We start from the raw sequence: 21,679 nt of genomic DNA, 5'->3' as shown, positions 1-21,679 counted from the left end.
TAATAAAAATTATGTTCCAAATATTTCTATTTGATACAAATTACTGCTTACATTACAATGCTAAAAGCAAGTGTGTTTCTTTACAAGAAATATAACTAGATCATACTCTTTCCCCCACTATTCCATTCATATACACAAATCAATTTATACATTGATTAGGAGCTACACAATGGTGCTGTCAATAATGAGTATATATTCTTAGAGACTGCAAGACAACAATATGATTGACAAATCAGAGATTCTGTGTATGATCAAAATTACGTACAGAGACTAAAACCCACCTTATATGACAAAACTGCTACAGGAACACTAATCAAAGCACTCCTGCTTGTTTTTTTTTTTTTTTTGAAGAATGATCAATCTTTCCAGTTGGATTTAGTGATAAGATGATCTCACCCATCTCCCGTACTGTCCCTCCCTCTTCAACAGTTCAAATAATTGATTTAATAATCTATCCGCAACTGTCTTAATTCAGCAATGAAAGTGGAGTTGGAAGTTAGTGTCCGGTGTGCGAGACTCCTTATATCTTCACGTGAACAGTCACGTGAGATTCGAACTAGCTCCCACAGGGCACCTCCACCAATCATATCTTTAGCATTTGCTTCTGCAATAGAGTAACACCATGCAATCTAAGATGAAATTCGCGGCGAGACTCGTCGTTTCCCAAATTAGAGAAGAAAACAAAACATTAGTAAAGAAAATACAAATATGTACCATGTTGTGCTAAGTGGCAGAGTGCAAGCTCAATATGCCGCCTGATTGGCGAGGCTTCATTGTTAGCATTTTGTACTATCCACGGGAGTGCACCATCATCAATCAAAAGAGACCTCCCAGTTTTAATCCCTGCACAATTTTAAAAGTAATTGACCAAAAGTACGGACATGAACTACACTAGTGAAAAGATTTGTCATTTGAGAAACCATTATTGAATGAGTTATCAACATTGTATCGGAACAAAAGAAGGGCATCCTTCTGTTTTTTTACCTTGAGTTGACGCTCTTGACTCGCATTTAGCAAAGTTTGCTATTCCTCGAGCAACTTGAGCAAGGACATCGGGATGTCCACATCTGACCATTCCTAGCAAAGATTTGATACCACCTTCCCCTCTTAGCTTTGTTTGTAATTTATCTGGGTCACACAATATCACAATATTTCGTTACAACAGTATTAATGGTAAGTTATAAGAACCCTAAACTGGATTATCAACTTGTCAATGGCTTCATTGCAGTCCTCTCAAATGAACTATATTCTCCAGAACTCCATAGATCACAATTCATGCAGAACTACACTACTTTTTTTCCTTGGTTAACAGAACAGCCATACGTTGCCAATAACTCTGGCAATAAAATTTTATAACAAGTTCACTGTTGTATAAATTTTAATCTCTAAATAAATTGCCAATTAATCAGCAACTTAGGGTCCACTTGGGAAGGAGGGAAAATGAGGGAGAGGAGGATATGATGGTCATTTGGTCCTTCCAGTTGAGGGTATCGATATCATCAACTGCCTCCAACTGATAAGGAACTGAGCAAGGACCATAGTGAGAGTTTATTGCCATAGACAAGAAAGAACTAGCCTAGATCAAGATTTTGTGATTCATTAATCTCTTAAACCTCTATAAGTTTCCATTTCTGATGTAAGTCAGCATGGATGGATGGCAAAGAGGTCATGAGGTTTACCATTGCCACAGAGATTTGCTATTGCTCCTGCAACCATACGAAGGGTCTGCGGGTCTTCGGCTTTGGCTGCTGTCATCGATAATAAACTAATGCCTCCTTGAGCCATTATCAGCTCCTGATTGGTTTCTAGGATAACAAAAATAAAGTGTTATGTATGTGCTCAAAACTACTTGTGCCAAAGAACCTATGACGAACAGCCATAAGAACAGATTATACAAGTTATATGAACATTACCATTCATTGCAAGATTGGCAATTGCACCAGCAGCAACTCTATGTATCGTCTCATCTTCAGAACTTCCAAGCAGTATTAGCAAGGATGTAAGACCACCAGCTTGTACAATCTTCTGCTGATTTGTTTCTACATATTTGAAAGGGAAGTTAATGCTACTATTGGCAGAACCGATAAGACAAACGGCCAAATGCCAGTGCTTAACTACATTAGGAAAGAATGCTTGTGGAAATAGCAATAAGATAATGATAATATTTTCATCCTCAACCAATTAGAAAAGATTTAGAACTTGCAGAAATGAAAAAGAATTACCATTTTAACTTATTTGTTAAATATAATGTGTACCTCAATTGCACATAAAAAAGAAATGTGATTTTTTGAGCTCCATACAAAAGCTCAAGTAGCATATGACTAATAACTTAAAACTTCAGCATCCAGTATTTTAGATCTAAAAAATTATTGGGCTAGAAATTTTTTAGCCCAAGGAGCATATACATGATATCAAAGCTAGTTTGGTCAGTCAGGATAATACGATAGAGATTGTGATATTCTAATTCCAAATTTAAAAGAAATGTGATTGTTAAGTTTTATATAAAGTTCTAACTTAAAAAGTACCACTAACATGAGCTTGAACTTTTGGAGACCAGTAGTTTGGGTTCAAAATGTTACTGAAGTAATAATGTTTAAGCTTGAGGCATTACATATAATAACACTTCTTCCCTAAAGTATACATTTGAAATTTGATTTGTTTATGAGATGTACACTAATACATATAACACATTCATGTAAGATTCATACTGTAGATCTAGTGCCCATTACCGCGATGCATGTGATCATGCCATTTGTAAAACATTCTATTCCATTCAAATAGAACATCTCCATCAAAATAAGTTTGTCGTAGTACTAGCATGGCAAGCCGTTATCCAAACCTTCAACAACACTGATGCATTAGAAAAGGTTACAAGCATCCACTTAAGCAGGATGTGGGTGAAGGCCAATTACATTATACATGAAGATACTCCTAACTCTAGCTGGCATTTAAAATCATGAAATCAATTTAGGTCAGAAAAACAACACGTGGATAATTCAGGGATGATACGTTATAATCAGTAATATGAAAGGAAGTGTTTAGCATTTACAAGTTTGGAAAGATACCCATGTACAGCAAGCAAAAAGCATCTTCAGAGCTAAGAGAGTTGTAATTAAACTATTTCCCGTCTTTTACTTTAGAGTGTCTATTTTTTAGCTATCTAAACAAATGTGTCAGAATCCTAGGCTAACTAAGAAAGCTATTGTCCTTGATTACTGAAGAACCATGAGATGAGATCATGACTACTGAATCCTAGGTCTTAAGAAGAAGTTAGCCGACCCATCTTTATTATTTCTAACCAGATTTCAGCAATAAACAGATGAAAATAATTTTTTTGGAAAGGTTTATGGATATCCAACTCTAAGAGATAGATGGATCATCTCCTCGAATCCTAAATCCTAACTCAATGAAGGTCACATAGGAAAGAAATCTGCAAAACAAGCAAACCACTTGCTTCAAGATTTCAGCTTTGGTCAATCCATAACCCGATCAAAAACTGCGGACCAAAAATAAAATGCAATTCTAAATTGTTGATAAGGATTTTATGTTAAATAGAATACTTTATTATTTATAGTTCTAATAGTATAATTATATTATATAATTAAAGTTCAAATAAAATAAGAATAACTAGTTTATATATATCTTCTAAATGTAAACAAAACAAGAAATAAAAAATTAGAAGTTTATTTTCTCAAAAAACTTCATGGTATTAGAGCATTGGTAAAAATGTGCAATTGCACATTCGCAGGCGCCGGTAAAAACTGAAGCTACGCATTCGCTGGCATCGGTAAAAATTGAAACCGTACATTCGCAAGCGTCGGTAAAAGGTGCAGCCACACCTCCGAAAACGCCAGTGATAATATACAACCGCACAACCATAAGCGTTGGTAAAAAATTGCAGTCACACATCCTCAAGCACTAGTAAAAAGATGCAGCCGCACATTCGGAGACGCTGGTAAAAATTTAAACCGCACATTTAGAAACGTTAGTAAAAAATTACAGCCGCACATCAATAGATGCAGATAAAAAATGCCACACCATTACCTTTTTCTACGCACGTTCAGAGATCTGTTCGGAGAAAACGAGCCAAGTCGACTTTGAGCCGTTTTAGAGACGAGTCTGAGCCGTTCTAGAGCCGAGTCTAAGCCGTTTTAGAACTAAATCCAAGCCGTTTAGAGCCGAACCAGATCTGGTTCCGTTTTTTTGGCTCCTTGGTGCAGATAGAAGGTCAATTTTTCATTACTGGGTATTTTTTCTTCTTATTTTAGCATTCTAAAATGACAGAACCAAAAAGGATGAGTGTTATTAGTTTTGATAATCCTTCATTACAAATCAATCCCGTAAAACTTGATGGAACTAATTACCTATCTTGGTCGAGATCTCGTTTATTGTTCATCAAATCTAGAGAATTGCAGGGTTACATTACTGGTGAGGTGAAGAAACCAGATGTTAGTAGTTTAGAATATAATAGATGGGATTCTAAGAGCTCATTGGTAATGTCATAACTCATAAATTCCATGCAACCCTGTATTGACAGAATATATATGTTGTTTAACACTGTCGAAAAAATATGGAATGCAACATCTCTTACATATTCACAGATGGGTAATGACGCCCAGATTTATGAACTTCGGAATAAAGTTCATGGCACAAAATAAAGAGAGATTACTATTTCTCAATATTTTTCTAAACTAAATGGATTATAACAGGAGTTAGATTATTATCAAGATTTTCAAGCAGAGTACCCTGCAGATGCAGTTAAATTTCAAAAATTGATAGAAAAAGAGCGAATTTATAATTTTTTACCTGATTTAAATACCGAATATGATCAAATATGAGTCCAAGTGCTTGGTAAGGATCATCAAACTTATGCTTATATTCAACAAGAAGAGAGTAGAAGAAATGTCATACTTCACATTGCACCAGTTGAGAAAATTTGATTAGTTGTTCAGTCTGATCAATACAGAGATATATAAAAATGTAACTATTGTAGCGCCCGGAAAATTGAAGGAAAAAAAAAAAAAAAAAAAAGGGGGCCACGTCGGCAGCCACGTCAGCAGACCCAGTCAGCGGTCCCGGCCAACCAGGACCTGGCACGTGGCAAAACCACGTCGACCGGGGACGGGCCACGTTGGCGATCCGCGTACGCGCGATCGGACGGCCCAGATCAAGCGTGCGTACGGACGGCCCAGATTTAATCAAAAAACGGACGGCCCAGATTAAAACAAAATGGACGGCTGAGATCAAAAGGCAAAAGGGTATAAATAGAACCCCCACACCAGACCATAAAAACCCTAGCCGCCTGCCCTCGCCGGAGAAGACGAACTAGACGCCGGAGACGCCGGCCGCCACCACCCGCCGCCGCACCAGGGAGATTTCCGACCGCCGATCGAGGTAAATTTCATACCCCCGACTCGTTTTTCCACGCTAATTTCCCCTGTGGCCAAATTGGAGCCAAAATCCCGGCCAAACGGGCGGAAAACACGGCCGAAACCCAGCGGCGCCGCCGCGCCCCTTCTCGGTTTTTGCCTCCGATGAGGCCCTTCCCGGCCTCCGTTTAATGCAATTTTTATATCACCGTGATCACCATTCTTTTCTCTACATGTTGATCGGAGCTGAATCACCAAAACACGAACTTCACCGGAGAGCCGCCGCACCCGAGAGCACCGCCGCCGGTAAGCTTCGGTTTTCCGTAATTTTTTGGCCCCCCGAGGGCCTTAGGGTTGTTTGATCGCAAGGATCGATGCAAGTGTGGCCGAATTCGGCCGGAAACGACCGAAAACGGCCAAACCGAGGCGAATCGCCGCCGGAACACGGCGGAGCCGCCGTGCCGGAATTGCGATATTGGCCAAAAAGGGGCCCTGGGCCTAATTTGAAATTTTTTGAAACACGTGCAGGTACCAGTAGTGCGTTTCAGTTCCCCGGAAAAAATTCAAGGAAAATTAGGGACAGCCTGTAGGCGCACTGTGAAGCCGTGTTCGGACCCCGAAACGAGTAAGGACCCCTCACCCTATTTCCTATCACGGTATTAAAGTTCAATAATGATAAAACGGTATTTCTTGAATCAACGAATGTGTGAAATTGCTTAAGGTCGCTAATGGAGCCCGAGTCTAGTGTGTTTGTTGGTTAACTGTTATTTGGCCTGTTTTACAGTTTTAAATGCAATATGAGGTTTGATATTTTCATTTTATAGTTTCGTGTGCATATTTTACTGTTTTATTGATTATGAATTGAATGACTGGGACATTGATACTGTATGTTGTCTGTTTGGCATAAATTACCGTTTTGCTTGTTTGTATGTGGATTAATGATGCTGACTGAGGAAAAAGAGAATGAAAGATTATGTAAATGGGTAATTGTATAATGGGGTCAGCCTGACTAGATATCCTGGGAGATGGTGGACGGACCGGGTCCGTAGGGAACCCTACCGGGATTGTGGTCTCCCATACCGGACGGGGTATGGAGATCTTATGTGTTTTGGCGCTCATACCGGACGGGGTATGGGGACGGCCCGTTTCACCCTCATACCGGACGGGGTAATAAGGTTTATAGTTTTGGCACCCATACCGGACGGGGTATGGGGACGGCCCTGGAATCTGATTTCAAGTGTTAAGGGTTAACGGGTAGCGGGACCCCTATGGATCCCCATGGATACTAGTGGGCTGGTAAACGAGGAAAATATGTTGTGTAACGATTGAATTACAAAAGGCTTGATAAGTATTATGTTATACAGTTCATATATGATTTCATGATGATGATAATGTTATTGCTTTCGTATACTGTTTTATGAATTTCACCGAGGTAAGTGGATGGTGAAGGATTTATTATTGATAAAAGAATTTGTTGTAAATTATGCTCCATTGGTCTTTTTGTGTTTTTTACCCACTTTTACCTCCGTGACAGTGAGATATCGTGATGTCTTTACTGGGCTAATGTAGCTCATTCCTTATTTAATCATTTCAGATCAGGAAGACATCGTTCCCGAACCGGTTCCGCAGGACGACGACGACGAAGGGGACGCCTAAAGACTCCATAGTCATATTCGTAGCTTTTACTTTCAAGTTTCTCCTTTAGGTAGTTTGATCTTTTATATTTTGTGAGCACGTTTTTGGTTTTAGTGTAAGAGATGTTAATCGAATTTTTGACTTCGCTTCCGCATTTGATATTTTTAATATACATTTCATTTTAAATTTTCGGGGCCGTTACAACTATTGTGACAAGTTAAGACACACTAGGGAAACTTTGAAAATGTGATTATTGTGGTAAGCCAAGACACACTAGGGAAACTTTGGAAATGTGACTATTGTGGCAAGCCAAGACACACTAGGGAAACTTGTTGAAAATTGTATGAAAGACCAATTAGAGGTCGGAGAGGAAGAAGAGGTGGAACCACAAGAGCTCAAGCAAATTTTGTTGAAGCTACGGACACCCCTGATTCACCATCCATTGAAGCCTTTTCCACATAAGAAATTCAAAATTCGAAGCGTCTTTTGAGTCAACTTAACTTTCTATCAATTGTTGATACATCAAATATGGTAAAATCAGGTATTGTTCATTCTATTTCTACTCCTGATAATTGGATCATAGACTCTGAAGCTAACAAATACATGACAGACTTTTCTAAATAATTCTTAACCTATTTTTCTTGTATTGAAGGGGATAATATCCGTATAGCAGATGGGTCATACACCTCCGTGTCGGGAACAGATTCCATTAATTATACTCTTACTATTACACTGTCTTCAGTTTTACATGTGCCTAGTTTTTCTGATAATTTTTTATCTATTAGTAGTATAACTAGAGATTTCAACTGTAAAATTGAATTTTTTTCTAATCATTGCATCTTTCAAGATCTTCAAACCGAGAAGAGGATTGGCACTGGTAGACTGCAAGATGGCTTATATGTCTTGAATAGATATCTGAACTTAATTGAAAATCAAGCAACCATTGGAAATAAAGAAATCAATATGGAGATACTACAATGGCACCGACGATTGGGACATCCTTTATTTTTTGTTTTAAAAAAATTATATTGTAAATTATTTAAAAGAACTTTTATGTAATCTTTATTTTGTGATGCATGCAAACTTGCTAAACATAAGAGAAGCTCTTATCATTTAAGTAATAATAGAAGTATTAATCCTTTTAAAACTATTCACTCTGATGTGTGGGGATCTACTCAGAATACCTCTCTTTTTGGTCATAGATGCTTTATTACTTTTATTAACTATTGTACTATATTAACATGAATTTATCTGTTAAAAGTAAAAAGTAATGTATTTTCATGTTTTCAATCTTTCCACAAAATAATATGCACACAATTTGGTGTTAAAGTTACGATTCTGCGAACTGACAATGGTACAGAATATATGAATAATTGGTTTCGCACCTACTTGAAGTCAAATGGGATAATTCATCAAACAAGTTGTGCCTACACCAGTAAACAAAATGGGGTTGCCGAAAGAAAAAACAGATACATACTAGAGATAGCTCGATCACTAATATTTACTATGAATCTACCAAAGAGTTACTGGAGATATGCAGTTCTTTTAGCTGTCTATCTTATCAATAGAATGTCTTTATGGATCCTGAATTTTAAAAGTCCTATGGAGGTTTTGCAAGGAAAAAATTCCTACATTGTTCTCCCAAAAGTGTTTGGATGTGTGTGTTTTGTTTATACTAGAAATGTGGGTAAACTAGAACCTAGAGCTCTTAAGTGTGTATTAGTTGGATATTCTTCTACCCAAAAAAGCTATAAGTATTATCATTCACCATTTAGAAAATATTTTATAACTATAGATATTACCTTTAGGGAGAATGAGCCTTACTTCAACTCAAACCTAACACCTCTTCAGAGAAAGAGTGAGAAGGAAGAAGTGATACCTAATTGGGTAACGATTGAGAATCATATTCAGGGGGAGAATTCTATTACAAAAAGTCTTAATCAAGAAAATAAAGTTGGCCATCTAGATAAATCAAACTTAAAAAGGTATTTAAGGAGAAAGAAGTCTGAAAAAGTCATTATGCAGTCTGTCTCAGGTCAATAATCTTCTTTGGTTCCAGAATATACTAGTGAGTTATCTTTTTCTTGTGATTTATCAGATAAATCTATTGCTATTAGAAAGGAAACGAGAACTTGCACTAAGTACCCTATATCTAACTTTGTTTTCTATGACTCTCTATCTCCCTCCTATAAAGACTTTGTCTTGTCTGTTTCCTCTATCTATTTTACAGGATTGGAGAGAAGCACTAGGAGATCCCAAGTAGAAGAAAGTCATGATTGAAGAAATGAGAATATTGACAAATAATGAAACATGAGAACTTATTTCACCTCTACAGGAAAATAATATAGTTGGTTGTAAATGGGTGTTCACTGTAAAACACAAAGCAGACGAATCGATCGAAAGGTACAAAGCTAGATTGGTAGCTAAAGGATTTACTCAGATCTATGGGATTGACTATCAGTAGACATTTGCATCTGTTGCAAAAATGAACACAATTAAAATACTTTTGTCTTGCACAGCTAACCTTGATTGGAATTTATAACAGTTTAATGTAAAAAATGTATTCCTCCATGAAGACTTAAAAGAAGAGGTGTATATGAAAATTGCACATGAATTTGAAGATGAGATGATGCAAAGAAAAGTTTGTTAATTAAAAAAGGCTTTATATGAATTGAAGCAGTCTCCAAGAGCATGGTTTGAACGGTTTATAACAGTTATGATCTCTTTTGAATATCAACAAAACAATGCAGATCATACCTTATTTATTAAACATCGTGAGGATAAAGTCACTCTTCTCATTGTTTATGTGGATGATATTGTAGTAACTGGAGATGATACAAAAGAGATCGCTCGGTTGAAGGAACTTCTTACTCAAGAGTTTGAAATGAAAGATTTAGAAACATTGCAGTACTTCTTGGGGATTGAAGTTGCTAGATCCAATAAAGAGATCTTCATTTTTCAAAGGAAGTATATCCTAAACTTAGTAGAAGAGACTGCTATGAGGATTGCAATGCGGCATAATCACCTATTGAGAGCAATCACAAATTGCAAGCAAATAGTAGTACATCAGTTGACTTGGGAAGATACCAGAGACTAGTTGGAAAACTCATTTATCTCTCACATACCAGACCCGATATAACATATGCTGTTAGTCTTGTGAGCCAGTACATGCATGATACTCGTGAGACTCATTTACATATTATCTTCCGCATATTACGATACCTGAAGTCTGCACTATGAAAAAGTCTGCTCTTTTCTAAGCATGGTCACCTTAAAATAGAAGCATTTACAGATGCCGATTGGGCTGGTTCCCTAAATGATAGAAGATCAACTACAGGGTACTGCACACTTGTAGGAGACAACTTAGTCACGTGGAAAAGTAAGAAACAAAGTGTGATTACTCGCTCCAGTGCTGAGTCATAATATAGAGCTATGACCCAAGAAGTATGTGAAGTACTATAGTTGCAAAAGCTAATGAGAGAGTTAAAATTGCTTGAAAATGAGAAACTATCCATGTTTTATGACAATGAAGCAGCAATTAACATTACTCATAATTCAGTTCAACATGACACGACAAAACATATTAAAATTGATCGACACTTCATAAAAGAGAAGGTGATTGGTGGCTCTCTATGCTTGTATCATATATTTTCTGGCGACCAAGTGACTGACATTTTCATTAAAGAACTATACAACAAATCTTTTCAGAACCTGATTTGCAAGTTGGGCATGTGTGATATCTTTGCGCCAACTTGAGGGGGAATGTTGATAAAAATTTTATATTAAGTAGAATACTATATTATTTATAGTTCTAATAATATAATTATATTTTATAATTAGAGTTTAAATAAAATAAAAATAACTACTCTATATATATCTTCTAAATATAAACAAACAAGGAATAAAAAATTAGAAGTCTATTTTCTCTAAAAACTTCATAAACATACAGAGGAGCAAGAAGTCACCTTCAGCAGCTAGATTTGCCACCACTTTTACAGCATGAATCCGCACATCAGCATCTTCCGCTTCGAGCAATGACAAAATCTTTTGCAACCCCACTTTAGAGCACCGAAATTTTTAGGTGAAAAGAAAAAGAATAGTGGATAGATCGCCACATGCAAGTATAATAAAAAAACTACTATTAAAACATAAGTTTGTCAACTGACTCTTACCCTGTTCAAAGAGTTTGGCAATAGAGGCCTTCTCTCCGTTTCCTGATTCTCTGACCTGTGGATGCCTAACCTGAGACATGAGAGAATCTAGACCACCAGTTACTTTTGCTGAACCACCTCTGTCAAGTCGTTTTCTAGTCTGCCAGGATACACCCATCATACCAATTACTTTGAGTTATTCTTTGACAAGCAATTACTTTAAGTTATAATTCACATAAGAGGTTCAATTTCCAAAAGCTAGCCTCAGCATCAAAAGTTTGTGGTTACACTTGTTATATGCTTTTTCAAGTTAGAGGCTCCCAATTTAATCAATAACCAGCGATGTTGTTTTTGAGAGAACAGCAATTAAAAACTTGCAAAGTTCCCGTTAAAATTCCCTTGTAGATAAAATAGCTGCCAGAAGAACCATTTGCCTTGATATAATTTTCTGAAATTTTAAGAATCTATTGAACCTAATGAAATGTTCTCCAGAATCATGTTATGATCATGCAAATTATAGTCACTGAATATGCTTCTTATTATTTACGGTCACTCTTAAAAACAGCAAACAAAATTTCAGTTAAAATGCTCAACTATTACACACTTTCAGTTGAAGACTGTTTGGAAAATTCTTGACAATCATGGTTTCCTCTCAATTGGAACAATAACGGTGTAGTGCTTATTGTTAACTCCTTAACTGGATGTTCCTCTTGTTGAAAATTTCAACAACTACATCACAGAATTCCTTTTGTTTTCTTATATCTTACTCCAGAAAAGAGAAGTCCCTAAAAAAGGCTTACATTAAAGGAAGATAAAACATATAAAATAATAGTCCCTAATTTCTTTTTTAGGAAAGAGGCCCTTAATTCACACAGCGGCACTACAAAGTTCTACATCCTATGAAACTGATACCTAGAAAGAAGAACCAACTTCAACCAACCATCGAAAGAAATTAGTTTGATTAAAAAACCATACAGAAAAGGGAACCCTGAACTAACGAACATAGATAAATGATTATGGGAAAGGAAAAGATCGAAAGAAGTTCATGAGGATTATTAATTTAGATGCAACAAAATTAGCAAACAAAGCATTTGGAAAAGAGTGCCAAGAAATTTATAACAAACATGTTTGGAGATCTTACAACCATACCTCATCAGCTTCAAAACTCAATTGCAATAACTGACTTTGTAGTGTTGCTATTTCGCTTTCAAGCTTCTCCTTTTTATGCCCCTCCTCTTCCAACATTTTGTGAAGTTTTAAGATCTCAGAATTTCCTGATGCCTAACAAATAAAAGTTCAAGTTCTATGAATTAGATCACAGAAGTGAAAGATGTGGGTGGAAAATAGAAAAGCTTTTATGAAAAGCATGTAAAACATACTTCTGACTTTTTCCATTGAGCCAATTGACTTTTAAGATTATTTACTTCTTGTTGAGCAGCCTTCCTCAATTCAGTTTCTTCTTGAAGCAGCTTTTTCACTTCTGTAATTTCCCTATTCACAGAAACTGTAGTCCCCTGTATATAAAAGAAAAGTTAGCACTTTACCAAATCAGCTACAAACTTAAATGTGTAAGACCAAAGAAGGGCTCAGTTCTAGAAAACAAGCACAGACTAAACTAGCATGTTGAAATTTTTTAAGGAAAACTAAGCATATAAAAGTACAAGACTAAAAAAGAATATAAAATCTAAAAGTCTTGAATAGCATGTTTAATAGCAAGCAGCTACTAAAACTTTGGTTCTAATAAATTCAGATTCCATCTTTTGAATATTTCAATCTAAAACTTAAGATTATGACAAAAAAAATTCCAGAAACTAAAGGCCTTGTAGTAGTTTCAAATTAGCAAGTTTCTTTACAAAATCCTGATTCCAATAAATACATACCTATCTATTGAATAATAGATTTGTTTCTTTCATCTTTTTCATGTTTCATTGGATATCATAGTCAAGAACTCTCTAAGGAGGTCATCTAGATCGTGTCAAATAGAATTTGTACCCTCAGACTTCATCACAGAATATTTTCCTGTGAAAATCTTCAAACCACCACCAACACGTGTGGGTTCATATTCTTTTCTTAACATCTTGAAAAACAACCCATTAAGACTCAGTCCAATGCCTTCTTACCACCTCAAGTGCCAAATCCCTTGAATAATATAGATGCACACCGTCCTATTACACTTCTTATGCCCAAGAAAAGAGCACCAGAGGACTTCTAGCAAAATGCGGAGACATCAAGCCAAATAGTATAGTACAAGGATTGAGGATAGGTTGAGAGCTAAAGTGTCATGTCATACCATTATGACATTCTGAATCTTATGTTTCGTCTGTTTATTCTCCTTGCTTCAATTTTATAATAACACCTAAAAAAACACCATAGTCTGACCATTCACAGAATGGGATACATGAAGATTCCAACATGGCAAAATTTGCAGGTTTCAACTCCCCCTTTTCTCTATTTTACAGTAGACAAATCACAGCTGTCAGAAAGGTTGAATGGGTGAACAACAAGCAAAGTTAACATAACTTGCATAGATATTTCATCGATACAATGAAATGTAAGGCTGAATTTGCATTAAATGTAAAGGAAATATAGAAGGATAACTAATGCTATAATGAAGAGAAACATGTTGTCAATAGGCATGGGACATGAGATTTAATGCTTTATTTGCATTAAATTCAGTATGCAGTAACTAATTCATGATCTGATATGTACAAAATGAAATTTTCATTCTCGATTTTACAAGAATTTTTATGAAAACCTTTTAGTTGCTTCTCTTCGATGGAAGTTTTAATTTTCTAGAACGTATTCTAATTTTTGGCCTAATTCTTACTTCTGCTGATCGATTCAACCTCCGATCAAAAAAATATACCTTTGTTGTATTTCAACTCTTCAACAAGTTTAGTAATGAGTACAATGACACTATTATTCCGATAGAGAGAAGAGCCTATGATTAGCTTTTCAGGAATTTCCAAACGAACAATTTTAACGAAATATTTCAATTTCTTATTTTACTATGTTCAACTCTCTATATTCCTTTATCCGTAGAGTATATTGAATGTACATAAAAACTATAACAGAGTTTCTATTATTCATATTCACAACTACTCCATGAGAATTATTTTTATGCGGTGCTAACGATTTAATAACTATTTTTGTAGCTTCAGAGTGTTTCAGTTTATGCATGATACTCAGCATGCCCAAATTTTCTCATCAGAAAAAAAAAAGAAAAGAATTTGTAGGAGATGTGCTCAATATCTGTTTGTAATAAGTTACCTTCCCGTTAGATGACATATCTGGACTATCATCTTTGTATCCAACTTCACTGCCCAGTTTCTGCTGATTCATCACCCATTTTTCTTCAAGCTTCTTTATCGATTCCATGTAATCTTTCTGATATCTCAATCTTTCCTTCTATAAAAGTAATTACATTGATCCAGTTGGGAGTTGGATAAAACCCAAGACAACAGATCAATCATGCAAATAGTAAAACATTATATTAAGTTTATGCCAAATGACTGCAAAGTTATAGTAATGAAGTTCACGGCAGAAGAATAGAAATCAATCTGTTCCCTTCACTCATATAACAAGTATTGACATTCAAAAATGTTTCTTTCTTATGAACAAGCATTCAGAACTTATCTTTTATAAGGCACAATAGTATATTTACAAGCAGCAGTCATTGAATCTAAAATGAAGAGCAAAACGAGTAAACAACCTTTTTAACACTTTCTAATACATGCTTTAAAGGGACACGACTAATATTATCTACTTATTACATTAAAATTTAAATTGAAAAAATAACTCAAATACACCACATAAAACATGCCTGTATTTGCTAGCATTCATAAGTCTAAACACACTCTCAACGTAAGTGCTCGCTCAACTCAATTCACATACGCCTTAATCCAAACTAGTTGGACTAGTTAGATGAGTCATTTTTTTTCCATTTTGTTAACATAATATAGGTTGCATTCCTCTATTAATTTAAACTTTTGAAATAATTAGTTCAATCTATTATTTAAGACATATTATCCAATTAAAGAGAAAAAGAAAATGCGATTAAAACTGCACAACAAGGGTATCAACTATACATAGAGGACCTACAAAAATCTTAATTATTGTCCAGGAAAAAATTTAGGGGAATCATTTATCCTTGATTCCATATTTTTTAGGGCAAAACAATTAATATTTGCTTCACAATTATCTTTTATCAGTAGTTCAACCAACTTCACTTCCAATAACTCTTCCCCTCTTTATCCCTGCTACTGCTACTTGAATCAACTGCTGTTTCACACTTAGGATAGGTGCCCATGTGCAAAAAAAAATTGAGAAACAATTTACTGAACTTATCATCAAAAATCACCACCGCTACTCCTTTACAAGGAAGTGAATCCTTATTTTGATATTTTCCTAGGATTTTCACATATACTCCCTCTGGAATGAACACACACAAAAATGAAGTAGATTTCATGGCAACAGATTGTCCAAAAACTCACTTCTAGAGCATCCGCATAGTTTCTTTCAGCCTCAGCAATCCGTTTTTCTGCTTCTAAGTTTATTCTTTCAATTTCATCATCAAACACTTTCTTCTGCCTTTCATTCTCTGCAATGAGTTTGTCTAACTGTATGTCTAGCCTTCTAGACAAACTTTTATAATCAAATTCTTCTTTTAATTTCAGCATATTTTCCACCCTCATGGCCTGTGAGAATCAAAAGAAATACAATTACTGTTTAATCAAAGGCCCAAGTTACAGATCTATAATATGTTTCAACAGTATCTCACAAAAACATTTGCCAACATCTTATAACTTCACAATAAGGATCCAGACCAGTAAGATATCATGCAAAAAAAATGGATATTTGAAGTTAGCAAAAGATTTAAAAAATTGAACATATGAACACTCTGACTTTAGAAAGGTATATTTCAGTCTCCAGTCATTTGAACATAGTCTTAAATACATTTTTCATCCCTGAACTTTTCTCCATTTCCTATTTTGGCCTTTCAGAGCATACAATTGATGACCTATCCTTTCATAAACATATCAATTTAATCATTCTGTCTCATTCTGTTAAAATCAAGTAAGGCTGTGAGATGTATAGTGGTACTATAATTCTACACTGAAAAGATATGTAATTGTTGAACTCTACATAAAATCTCGTGTCACACATTATCAAAACTTGAAACTTGAATTTCTGAAGGCCAGTTCTCTACATAAAATATCTTATTTCAAAAAGAGTTCTCTCCATAAAATCCCATGTCACACATTACCAATAACTTGAAACTTGAACTTTTAAAGCTGTGAAATGTACAGTGATACTATAATTCTACACCCAAAAAAAAATGCAATTGGTGAACCCTACATAAAATCTCATGTCACACATTATCAATAACTTAAAACTTAAATTTTTAACGGTAAGTTCTCTACATAGAATCTCATGTCACACATTACAAATAACTTCAAACTTGAACTTTTAAAGGTTAATGGTCTGTGTATCAAACTTGTTGAACTAGCAGTTTTGAGCTTAGAGTTTTATGAATGTGCTCATTGACCCCAAACTAGTGCAATTTAGACCTTATAATTGTTTATATTGTGATTTGAGATTGAAATATGTGACCTTAATGAGAACATAAAAAATTTGAGTGTTTTAGAATGTGATATGTAACTCCGTGATTGAAAAATATGTAATTATTGAGCTTCATATAAGAACTCAAATCACACAATACCAATAATATGAGCTTAAAATTTGGAAGTAAATTTTAGGCCCAAAAGTTGTCGAGCTAATGGTTCTTGGACATAAAACATTAGATGTATGCCACACGGTCAACATTTTAATTCTGTGGTATCCCAATTTGGAAATAAATTATCTTTTCAAATGGATACATATTGATATAGTATCATATTTCCGTTAATATTTTGATAGAAATCTCACTTTATAAATTTTATTGATTAGCTTTTGTTAAACTATTAATGAAAATGTGATACTATATCAATTTGCACTTGTTACAAAAAATAGTTTTTCCTTAACACTATATTATCAATTTTTTATGACGTGACATCTATGTAGCAAAGCTAATTTTCACATAGTAGACTAAATTGAAACGTTTAGGTACAGTTGACTTTTGAATTGTATGCTTTGAAAGGTCAAGGACCAAAATATGAACTGAATGAAAGGCTAGGACCAAGAATGCATTTAACCTTTTAACTATACATTTATGTCTTTTTGTCAGTGTGTATTGGAACTTACCCTCTGCCCAAACATTATAGTGCTAGCTGTCTCTCCTCGATGACGTGGAGATGGACCAATAGTAATCACCAACGATGTTCTCGCTGTGCCTGTTAAGAACAATATTCACATAGTTAGGCATTACTTTTTGCAATCTTTACCCATATGGCTTGGTTGCAATGATGAATAATCTACCACTTCTAAAATAAAACTAGATGGAGGATCAACGAAAATTTTACTTCTTTTCGGAAGATGAAGATACATGGCCCAATTTAATAAGATATCATCTATCAGGCAGATCATAGCATCAATTCATCCTTATGCATAAACTACACGAGGATGACATGAGGATACAACCCTTGATACAACGGTAACATATTCCATGTTACCAATTTAAGAGCTTGTACCAAGAAATTGGTTGCACAAAAATCTAATGGGTAAACCTCCAATCATCCAGCTCACATGATCATTTAACAGAAGGTAAAAATAAATAAATAAATAAGTGTTAAAGAACCACACACATTAAGCACTAAAAGATGTCACAAAAGCTTGGAGTATCCATATCACAACTTAATTAAGCATAAATCTGATGAAAGGAAAATTGTACTCAAACAATTTGTTCAAAGTTGAGTTGAAACCTTAATATTAAGGAAAGAAAAAGCTTATCTAACTTGCCTCCAAATGAATCACGAAGCAATCTAGTAAGCTTCGAATCACGAACTGGAACATGAGCACTATTCTCTGCCAATGCATTAATGCACTTCCCTAATGCACTCAAAGACAGATTGATAGATTTGGCTTCCTCTAGGGTATGTCCTTCACTCCCTAAAAAATTAGGACCAAAATAAGAAACCTCAACATGTGATAGAAAAGCTTCTTGCTAATAAGTCATACATAAAAATAGCCAAAGAATAAGAATGCATAAATCTCTTTTACATAATAATCTCTATAGGAAGAACTATAAGCGGCCAGCTGGCTCCTGCAAATGAAAATCAGATAGTACCAAGAGGTTTTATTGGAAAGTTTAAGTTCTCAGCTATTAAAAATTTTACAAAATTGTAAACATATTTTTAAGTCAAAAAATAATCAAATACCCTTCGCTGTTTTATGGTGAAAAAACAAATTTTAAGCAAAAAACTGCCAAAGAGAATATATAGGTTACATCACAAGACAATATTTGATGTATATGCATCAAGCATTTTCATGGACTAAAAGCTTAGATGTTTAAAAAAGAATATTACTCAGATTTCCTTTTATCTTTCTTTTTTCTAGATTAGTGGAATTTATCACATTGATAAGCGGATGCACTCACCTGATTTATCAATCCGCTCTGAACCAGCAAGATCTACTACAACCAGCTTGCCCTTCCGAACAACAGGGGGCTTAAGAGTTCTAACCATGTGGGAGCTGCCACCATTTTCACTTGAAAGAGCTGAATCTCTTCCCTTGACTGATCTCTTTACATGTACCTGTAGCATAGGAAATAAGTATTGAAGCCACTGTAAGACTAGCTTAAAGTTTCTGAATTAACTCTTGAATTCTCCAAAAGTCCAAAAAAACATTAGATTAAAATACTCACCATTAGAATAGCATGACTGCGAGAAGATTCAGTATTCAGTTTTGTGTTTGCAGCAAAGCGATGAGCTTCTCCCAACCTTAAGAGCTCAACAAAAGTTTGCTGGTCTCTAATCTCAACCATTGTAGCCCCAGGTACTGACACATCTCCAGTTTTTGGGTCTTCCACAATAGTAATATTATCATTAGAAGGATTAAGAAGGTCCTGTATGGTCTCCATATAAAGCTGCAAGTTCAGTGAATAGAAACATGAAGCAATTTACTTCAAAATCCTCATAGGTGATAACAAGGAAATGAAAAGTTAAATCTTCAGAAAATTAAAAATCAAGATTTATGTATGGGACAAACCACCTGCAAGTAGGAGACAAAGAGAGAATCAGTCTCCAAAGAAACATCTGCCAAAATATCTTCCATAGCACGCACCATTATCCCACGGTCAGCGGTATCCTCCTCTCCAAGCCGTCCAAGTGTATATGTTTTACCAGTACCAGTCTGCCCATATGCCATGACTGTCCCATTATAACCATCCAGAACACTCTACAGAAGCAAGTACGATAGCCTTGTTAAAGTGTAGACTTGAATGACCAATTATACAATTTGGGTGAGAACACAAAGCTTCCATAATAGAACATGTTACCTGAACTCTCTAGGATACTGAACTAAAATAGATTCACAACCTAGCATTACAAAACCCAGCACTGAATAATCTACGACTTAGAAGTCCAAAATACATCCCTTATGTCTTCAGAATTTAATAGCTGACAAGCAACACAAGGGAAAATTTCAACAAGATTATTTCTTTAGATCATCTATTACCTCCACAACAGGCTTAGCAACAACTTCGTAAACACGTTTTTGCGATGCAAACTCAGTGAGCACTTCATCGAACTCATAGGTATCAGAATCCCAATTATTTTTTCGAAGCTTCAATCTTTTAAGCTGAACAGAGCATACAAAGTGCGAATTGCTGTTACTTTTTGAAAATATAAGCCCTCCATACAACAGTTAGCTAATAGTAATCAGATGAAGATCTTATAAAACTGAAAGATGCATCAGGATACCTCTGGCAGTAACTCTACGCAATCAGCAAAGTCAGCATCTGCTGCCAGTTCCTCTGCATTACGGGGCCGCAATCTTACAGCCACTCGAACCCTTCCAGGAACTAAAGAAAAACCACAAGTAACATAAACGCAGAGGACAACTTCCAATGAATTTTGTCTTATCTCTTTTAACCGGCCACATTACGACAAAAATCAGGTTTTTAAAATAAAAAGTGAAGCAAGTTATAAAACACCTATCGTAATGATTTGATCATAGAACTAGAAACTTGTTTTACTGGCTGCTTAATTACTCTCCGTCATTATAGCCCTAAATCTCCATCACCACAGGGGGTCTATATTTACAAAAAGACCGTCCTTTCACGCATTTAAGAAACCGAGAAGAAAATCGCTTATGGATACATAATTTGCAGTCGCAGCCAATTCAAAAGAGAATTCAGCTAAAGTAAGAAGCAAAACATGCTGTAAGGAGAAAATCACGATCGACAATAGTTGAAGCCTCCTGATTTTTATCATCATCAAGAGAGCATTTTGGGAGCAAATTCGGCGGATAAAATAAAGAAAAGAAGAAAGCCACTAGTTGAGGAACAGAAGCTGAGCAACAGTAAACACAGGCAGAGAGTTGACGCCTAACTTACATTTCAGAAATCCACAGAGAAAACCGACAACTAAGAAAAAACAAAATATGAGAGAGAACCAAGATGTCGGGGAAAACAAAACAAAAAAAAAAAAACATAACAATTAACAAGAGGAGGAAGAAGATAAATTATAAATAAAAAAAAATATTAGAAAAAGGAGCTGACCGCCTGCATCATCTTTAGCAGCTCCAGTGGCACCGGCGAGCAAGGAAGAGCTACTCTTGCGGATTCCAGAAGGCGGCAATGACTTGGATTTGACTGCAGGTCTAGAGTTAGAGTTCAGGTTAGAGTTTAGCGAGAGAGACTTGAGAGAGTTTTTGTGAGTCCCATTTCTATAATTTCCACTTCCCATGAAAGCCATTCTTCAAAACAGGAACACCGAATGCGAGTCTTCAAATACAGCTTAACACTTCAACCATGAATTGTTTGTTGAGTTCCCAAGGTAAAAATGCCTATCCGCGAATTATCTCTCGGAATGCAATTGAAATTCAAGTTTACAAAGGCAGAGACTGGTGTTGTTGAGAAGAGAAAGACTTGATAGCAGTGAGGCGAGGGAGAGGAAGGAGGAGCAAAATCGTGGTATTGGTGGGCCCCAGACTTTCAACCCCCTTCTTTTGAGATGAATTTACGTTTATACCCCTCATGGATCCACGAATTACGTTGCCTACCTATTTCGTGACGGTGATGATTTGTTTAATTACGGCAGTATGGTGGCGTCGTGTGCATTGAAATGACTGATTTGCCCCTCCGTTAAGTAACCATTTTATTTGCGTGATTAGATTCTAACCGCCAATTGCAAATTCTTCACTTCCGTCTTGTACGAATCGTCAGAGAATAAATAATTTCCAAAATGATTAATAAATAGAAACTTCTAAAACTAAAATTTTTTCAAAACATTAGTGTAAAATTTAAATATATAATTATCATATGGTCATTATATTAAATCATAAACTATATGTTTTAGTTATGAGTATCATGGTTTATTATAATTAGTTGATTATGCAATGTGGATGGGATTATTTAACAATATC

At 35.4% G+C, this 21,679-nt stretch overlaps 1 protein-coding gene across 1 annotated transcript; it reads right to left on the bottom strand.

The window, feature by feature from the left end:
• ARK3 (armadillo repeat kinesin 3) lies at positions 1–21,210 on the bottom strand. Its single transcript, XM_088217585.1, has 19 exons — positions 20,814–21,210; positions 20,014–20,114; positions 19,769–19,891; positions 19,304–19,489; positions 18,957–19,178; positions 18,690–18,846; positions 18,053–18,202; positions 17,399–17,487; positions 15,649–15,852; positions 14,426–14,563; positions 12,535–12,669; positions 12,305–12,436; positions 11,177–11,315; positions 10,970–11,062; positions 1,914–2,039; positions 1,680–1,805; positions 985–1,128; positions 715–843; positions 1–604 (listed from the first exon to the last, which is right to left on the bottom strand). The coding sequence occupies exons 1-19, from the start codon at positions 21,007–21,009 to the stop codon at positions 444–446; spliced, it is 2,751 nt and encodes a 916-aa protein (XP_088073711.1). The 5' UTR covers positions 21,010–21,210; the 3' UTR covers positions 1–443.
• Between the last annotated feature and the right edge of the window lie 469 nt (positions 21,211–21,679).

The sequence above is a fragment of the Carica papaya genome, chromosome 4 (assembly GCF_054855325.1).
Source record: "Carica papaya isolate Zhongbai chromosome 4, ASM5485532v1, whole genome shotgun sequence".
Classification (NCBI taxonomy): Eukaryota; Viridiplantae; Streptophyta; class Magnoliopsida; order Brassicales; family Caricaceae; genus Carica; species Carica papaya.
The sequence above is the reverse complement of the archived record's forward strand: the minus strand, read 5'-3'. Positions and strand labels throughout refer to the sequence as shown.

Excerpts from the sequence above, each read along its gene's own strand:
- ARK3 (XM_088217585.1), bottom strand. The coding sequence starts at position 21,009 with ATGGCTTTCATGGGAAGTGGAAATTATAGAAATGGGACTCACAAAAAC. Across the intron at positions 11,316-12,304 it reads TGAGTTTTGAAGCTGATGAG|ACTAGAAAACGACTTGACAG; the intron begins GTATGGTTGTAA and ends GTATCCTGGCAG. Across the intron at positions 1,129-1,679 it reads AGCAAATCTCTGTGGCAATG|ATAAATTACAAACAAAGCTA; the intron begins GTAAACCTCATG and ends TGTGTGACCCAG.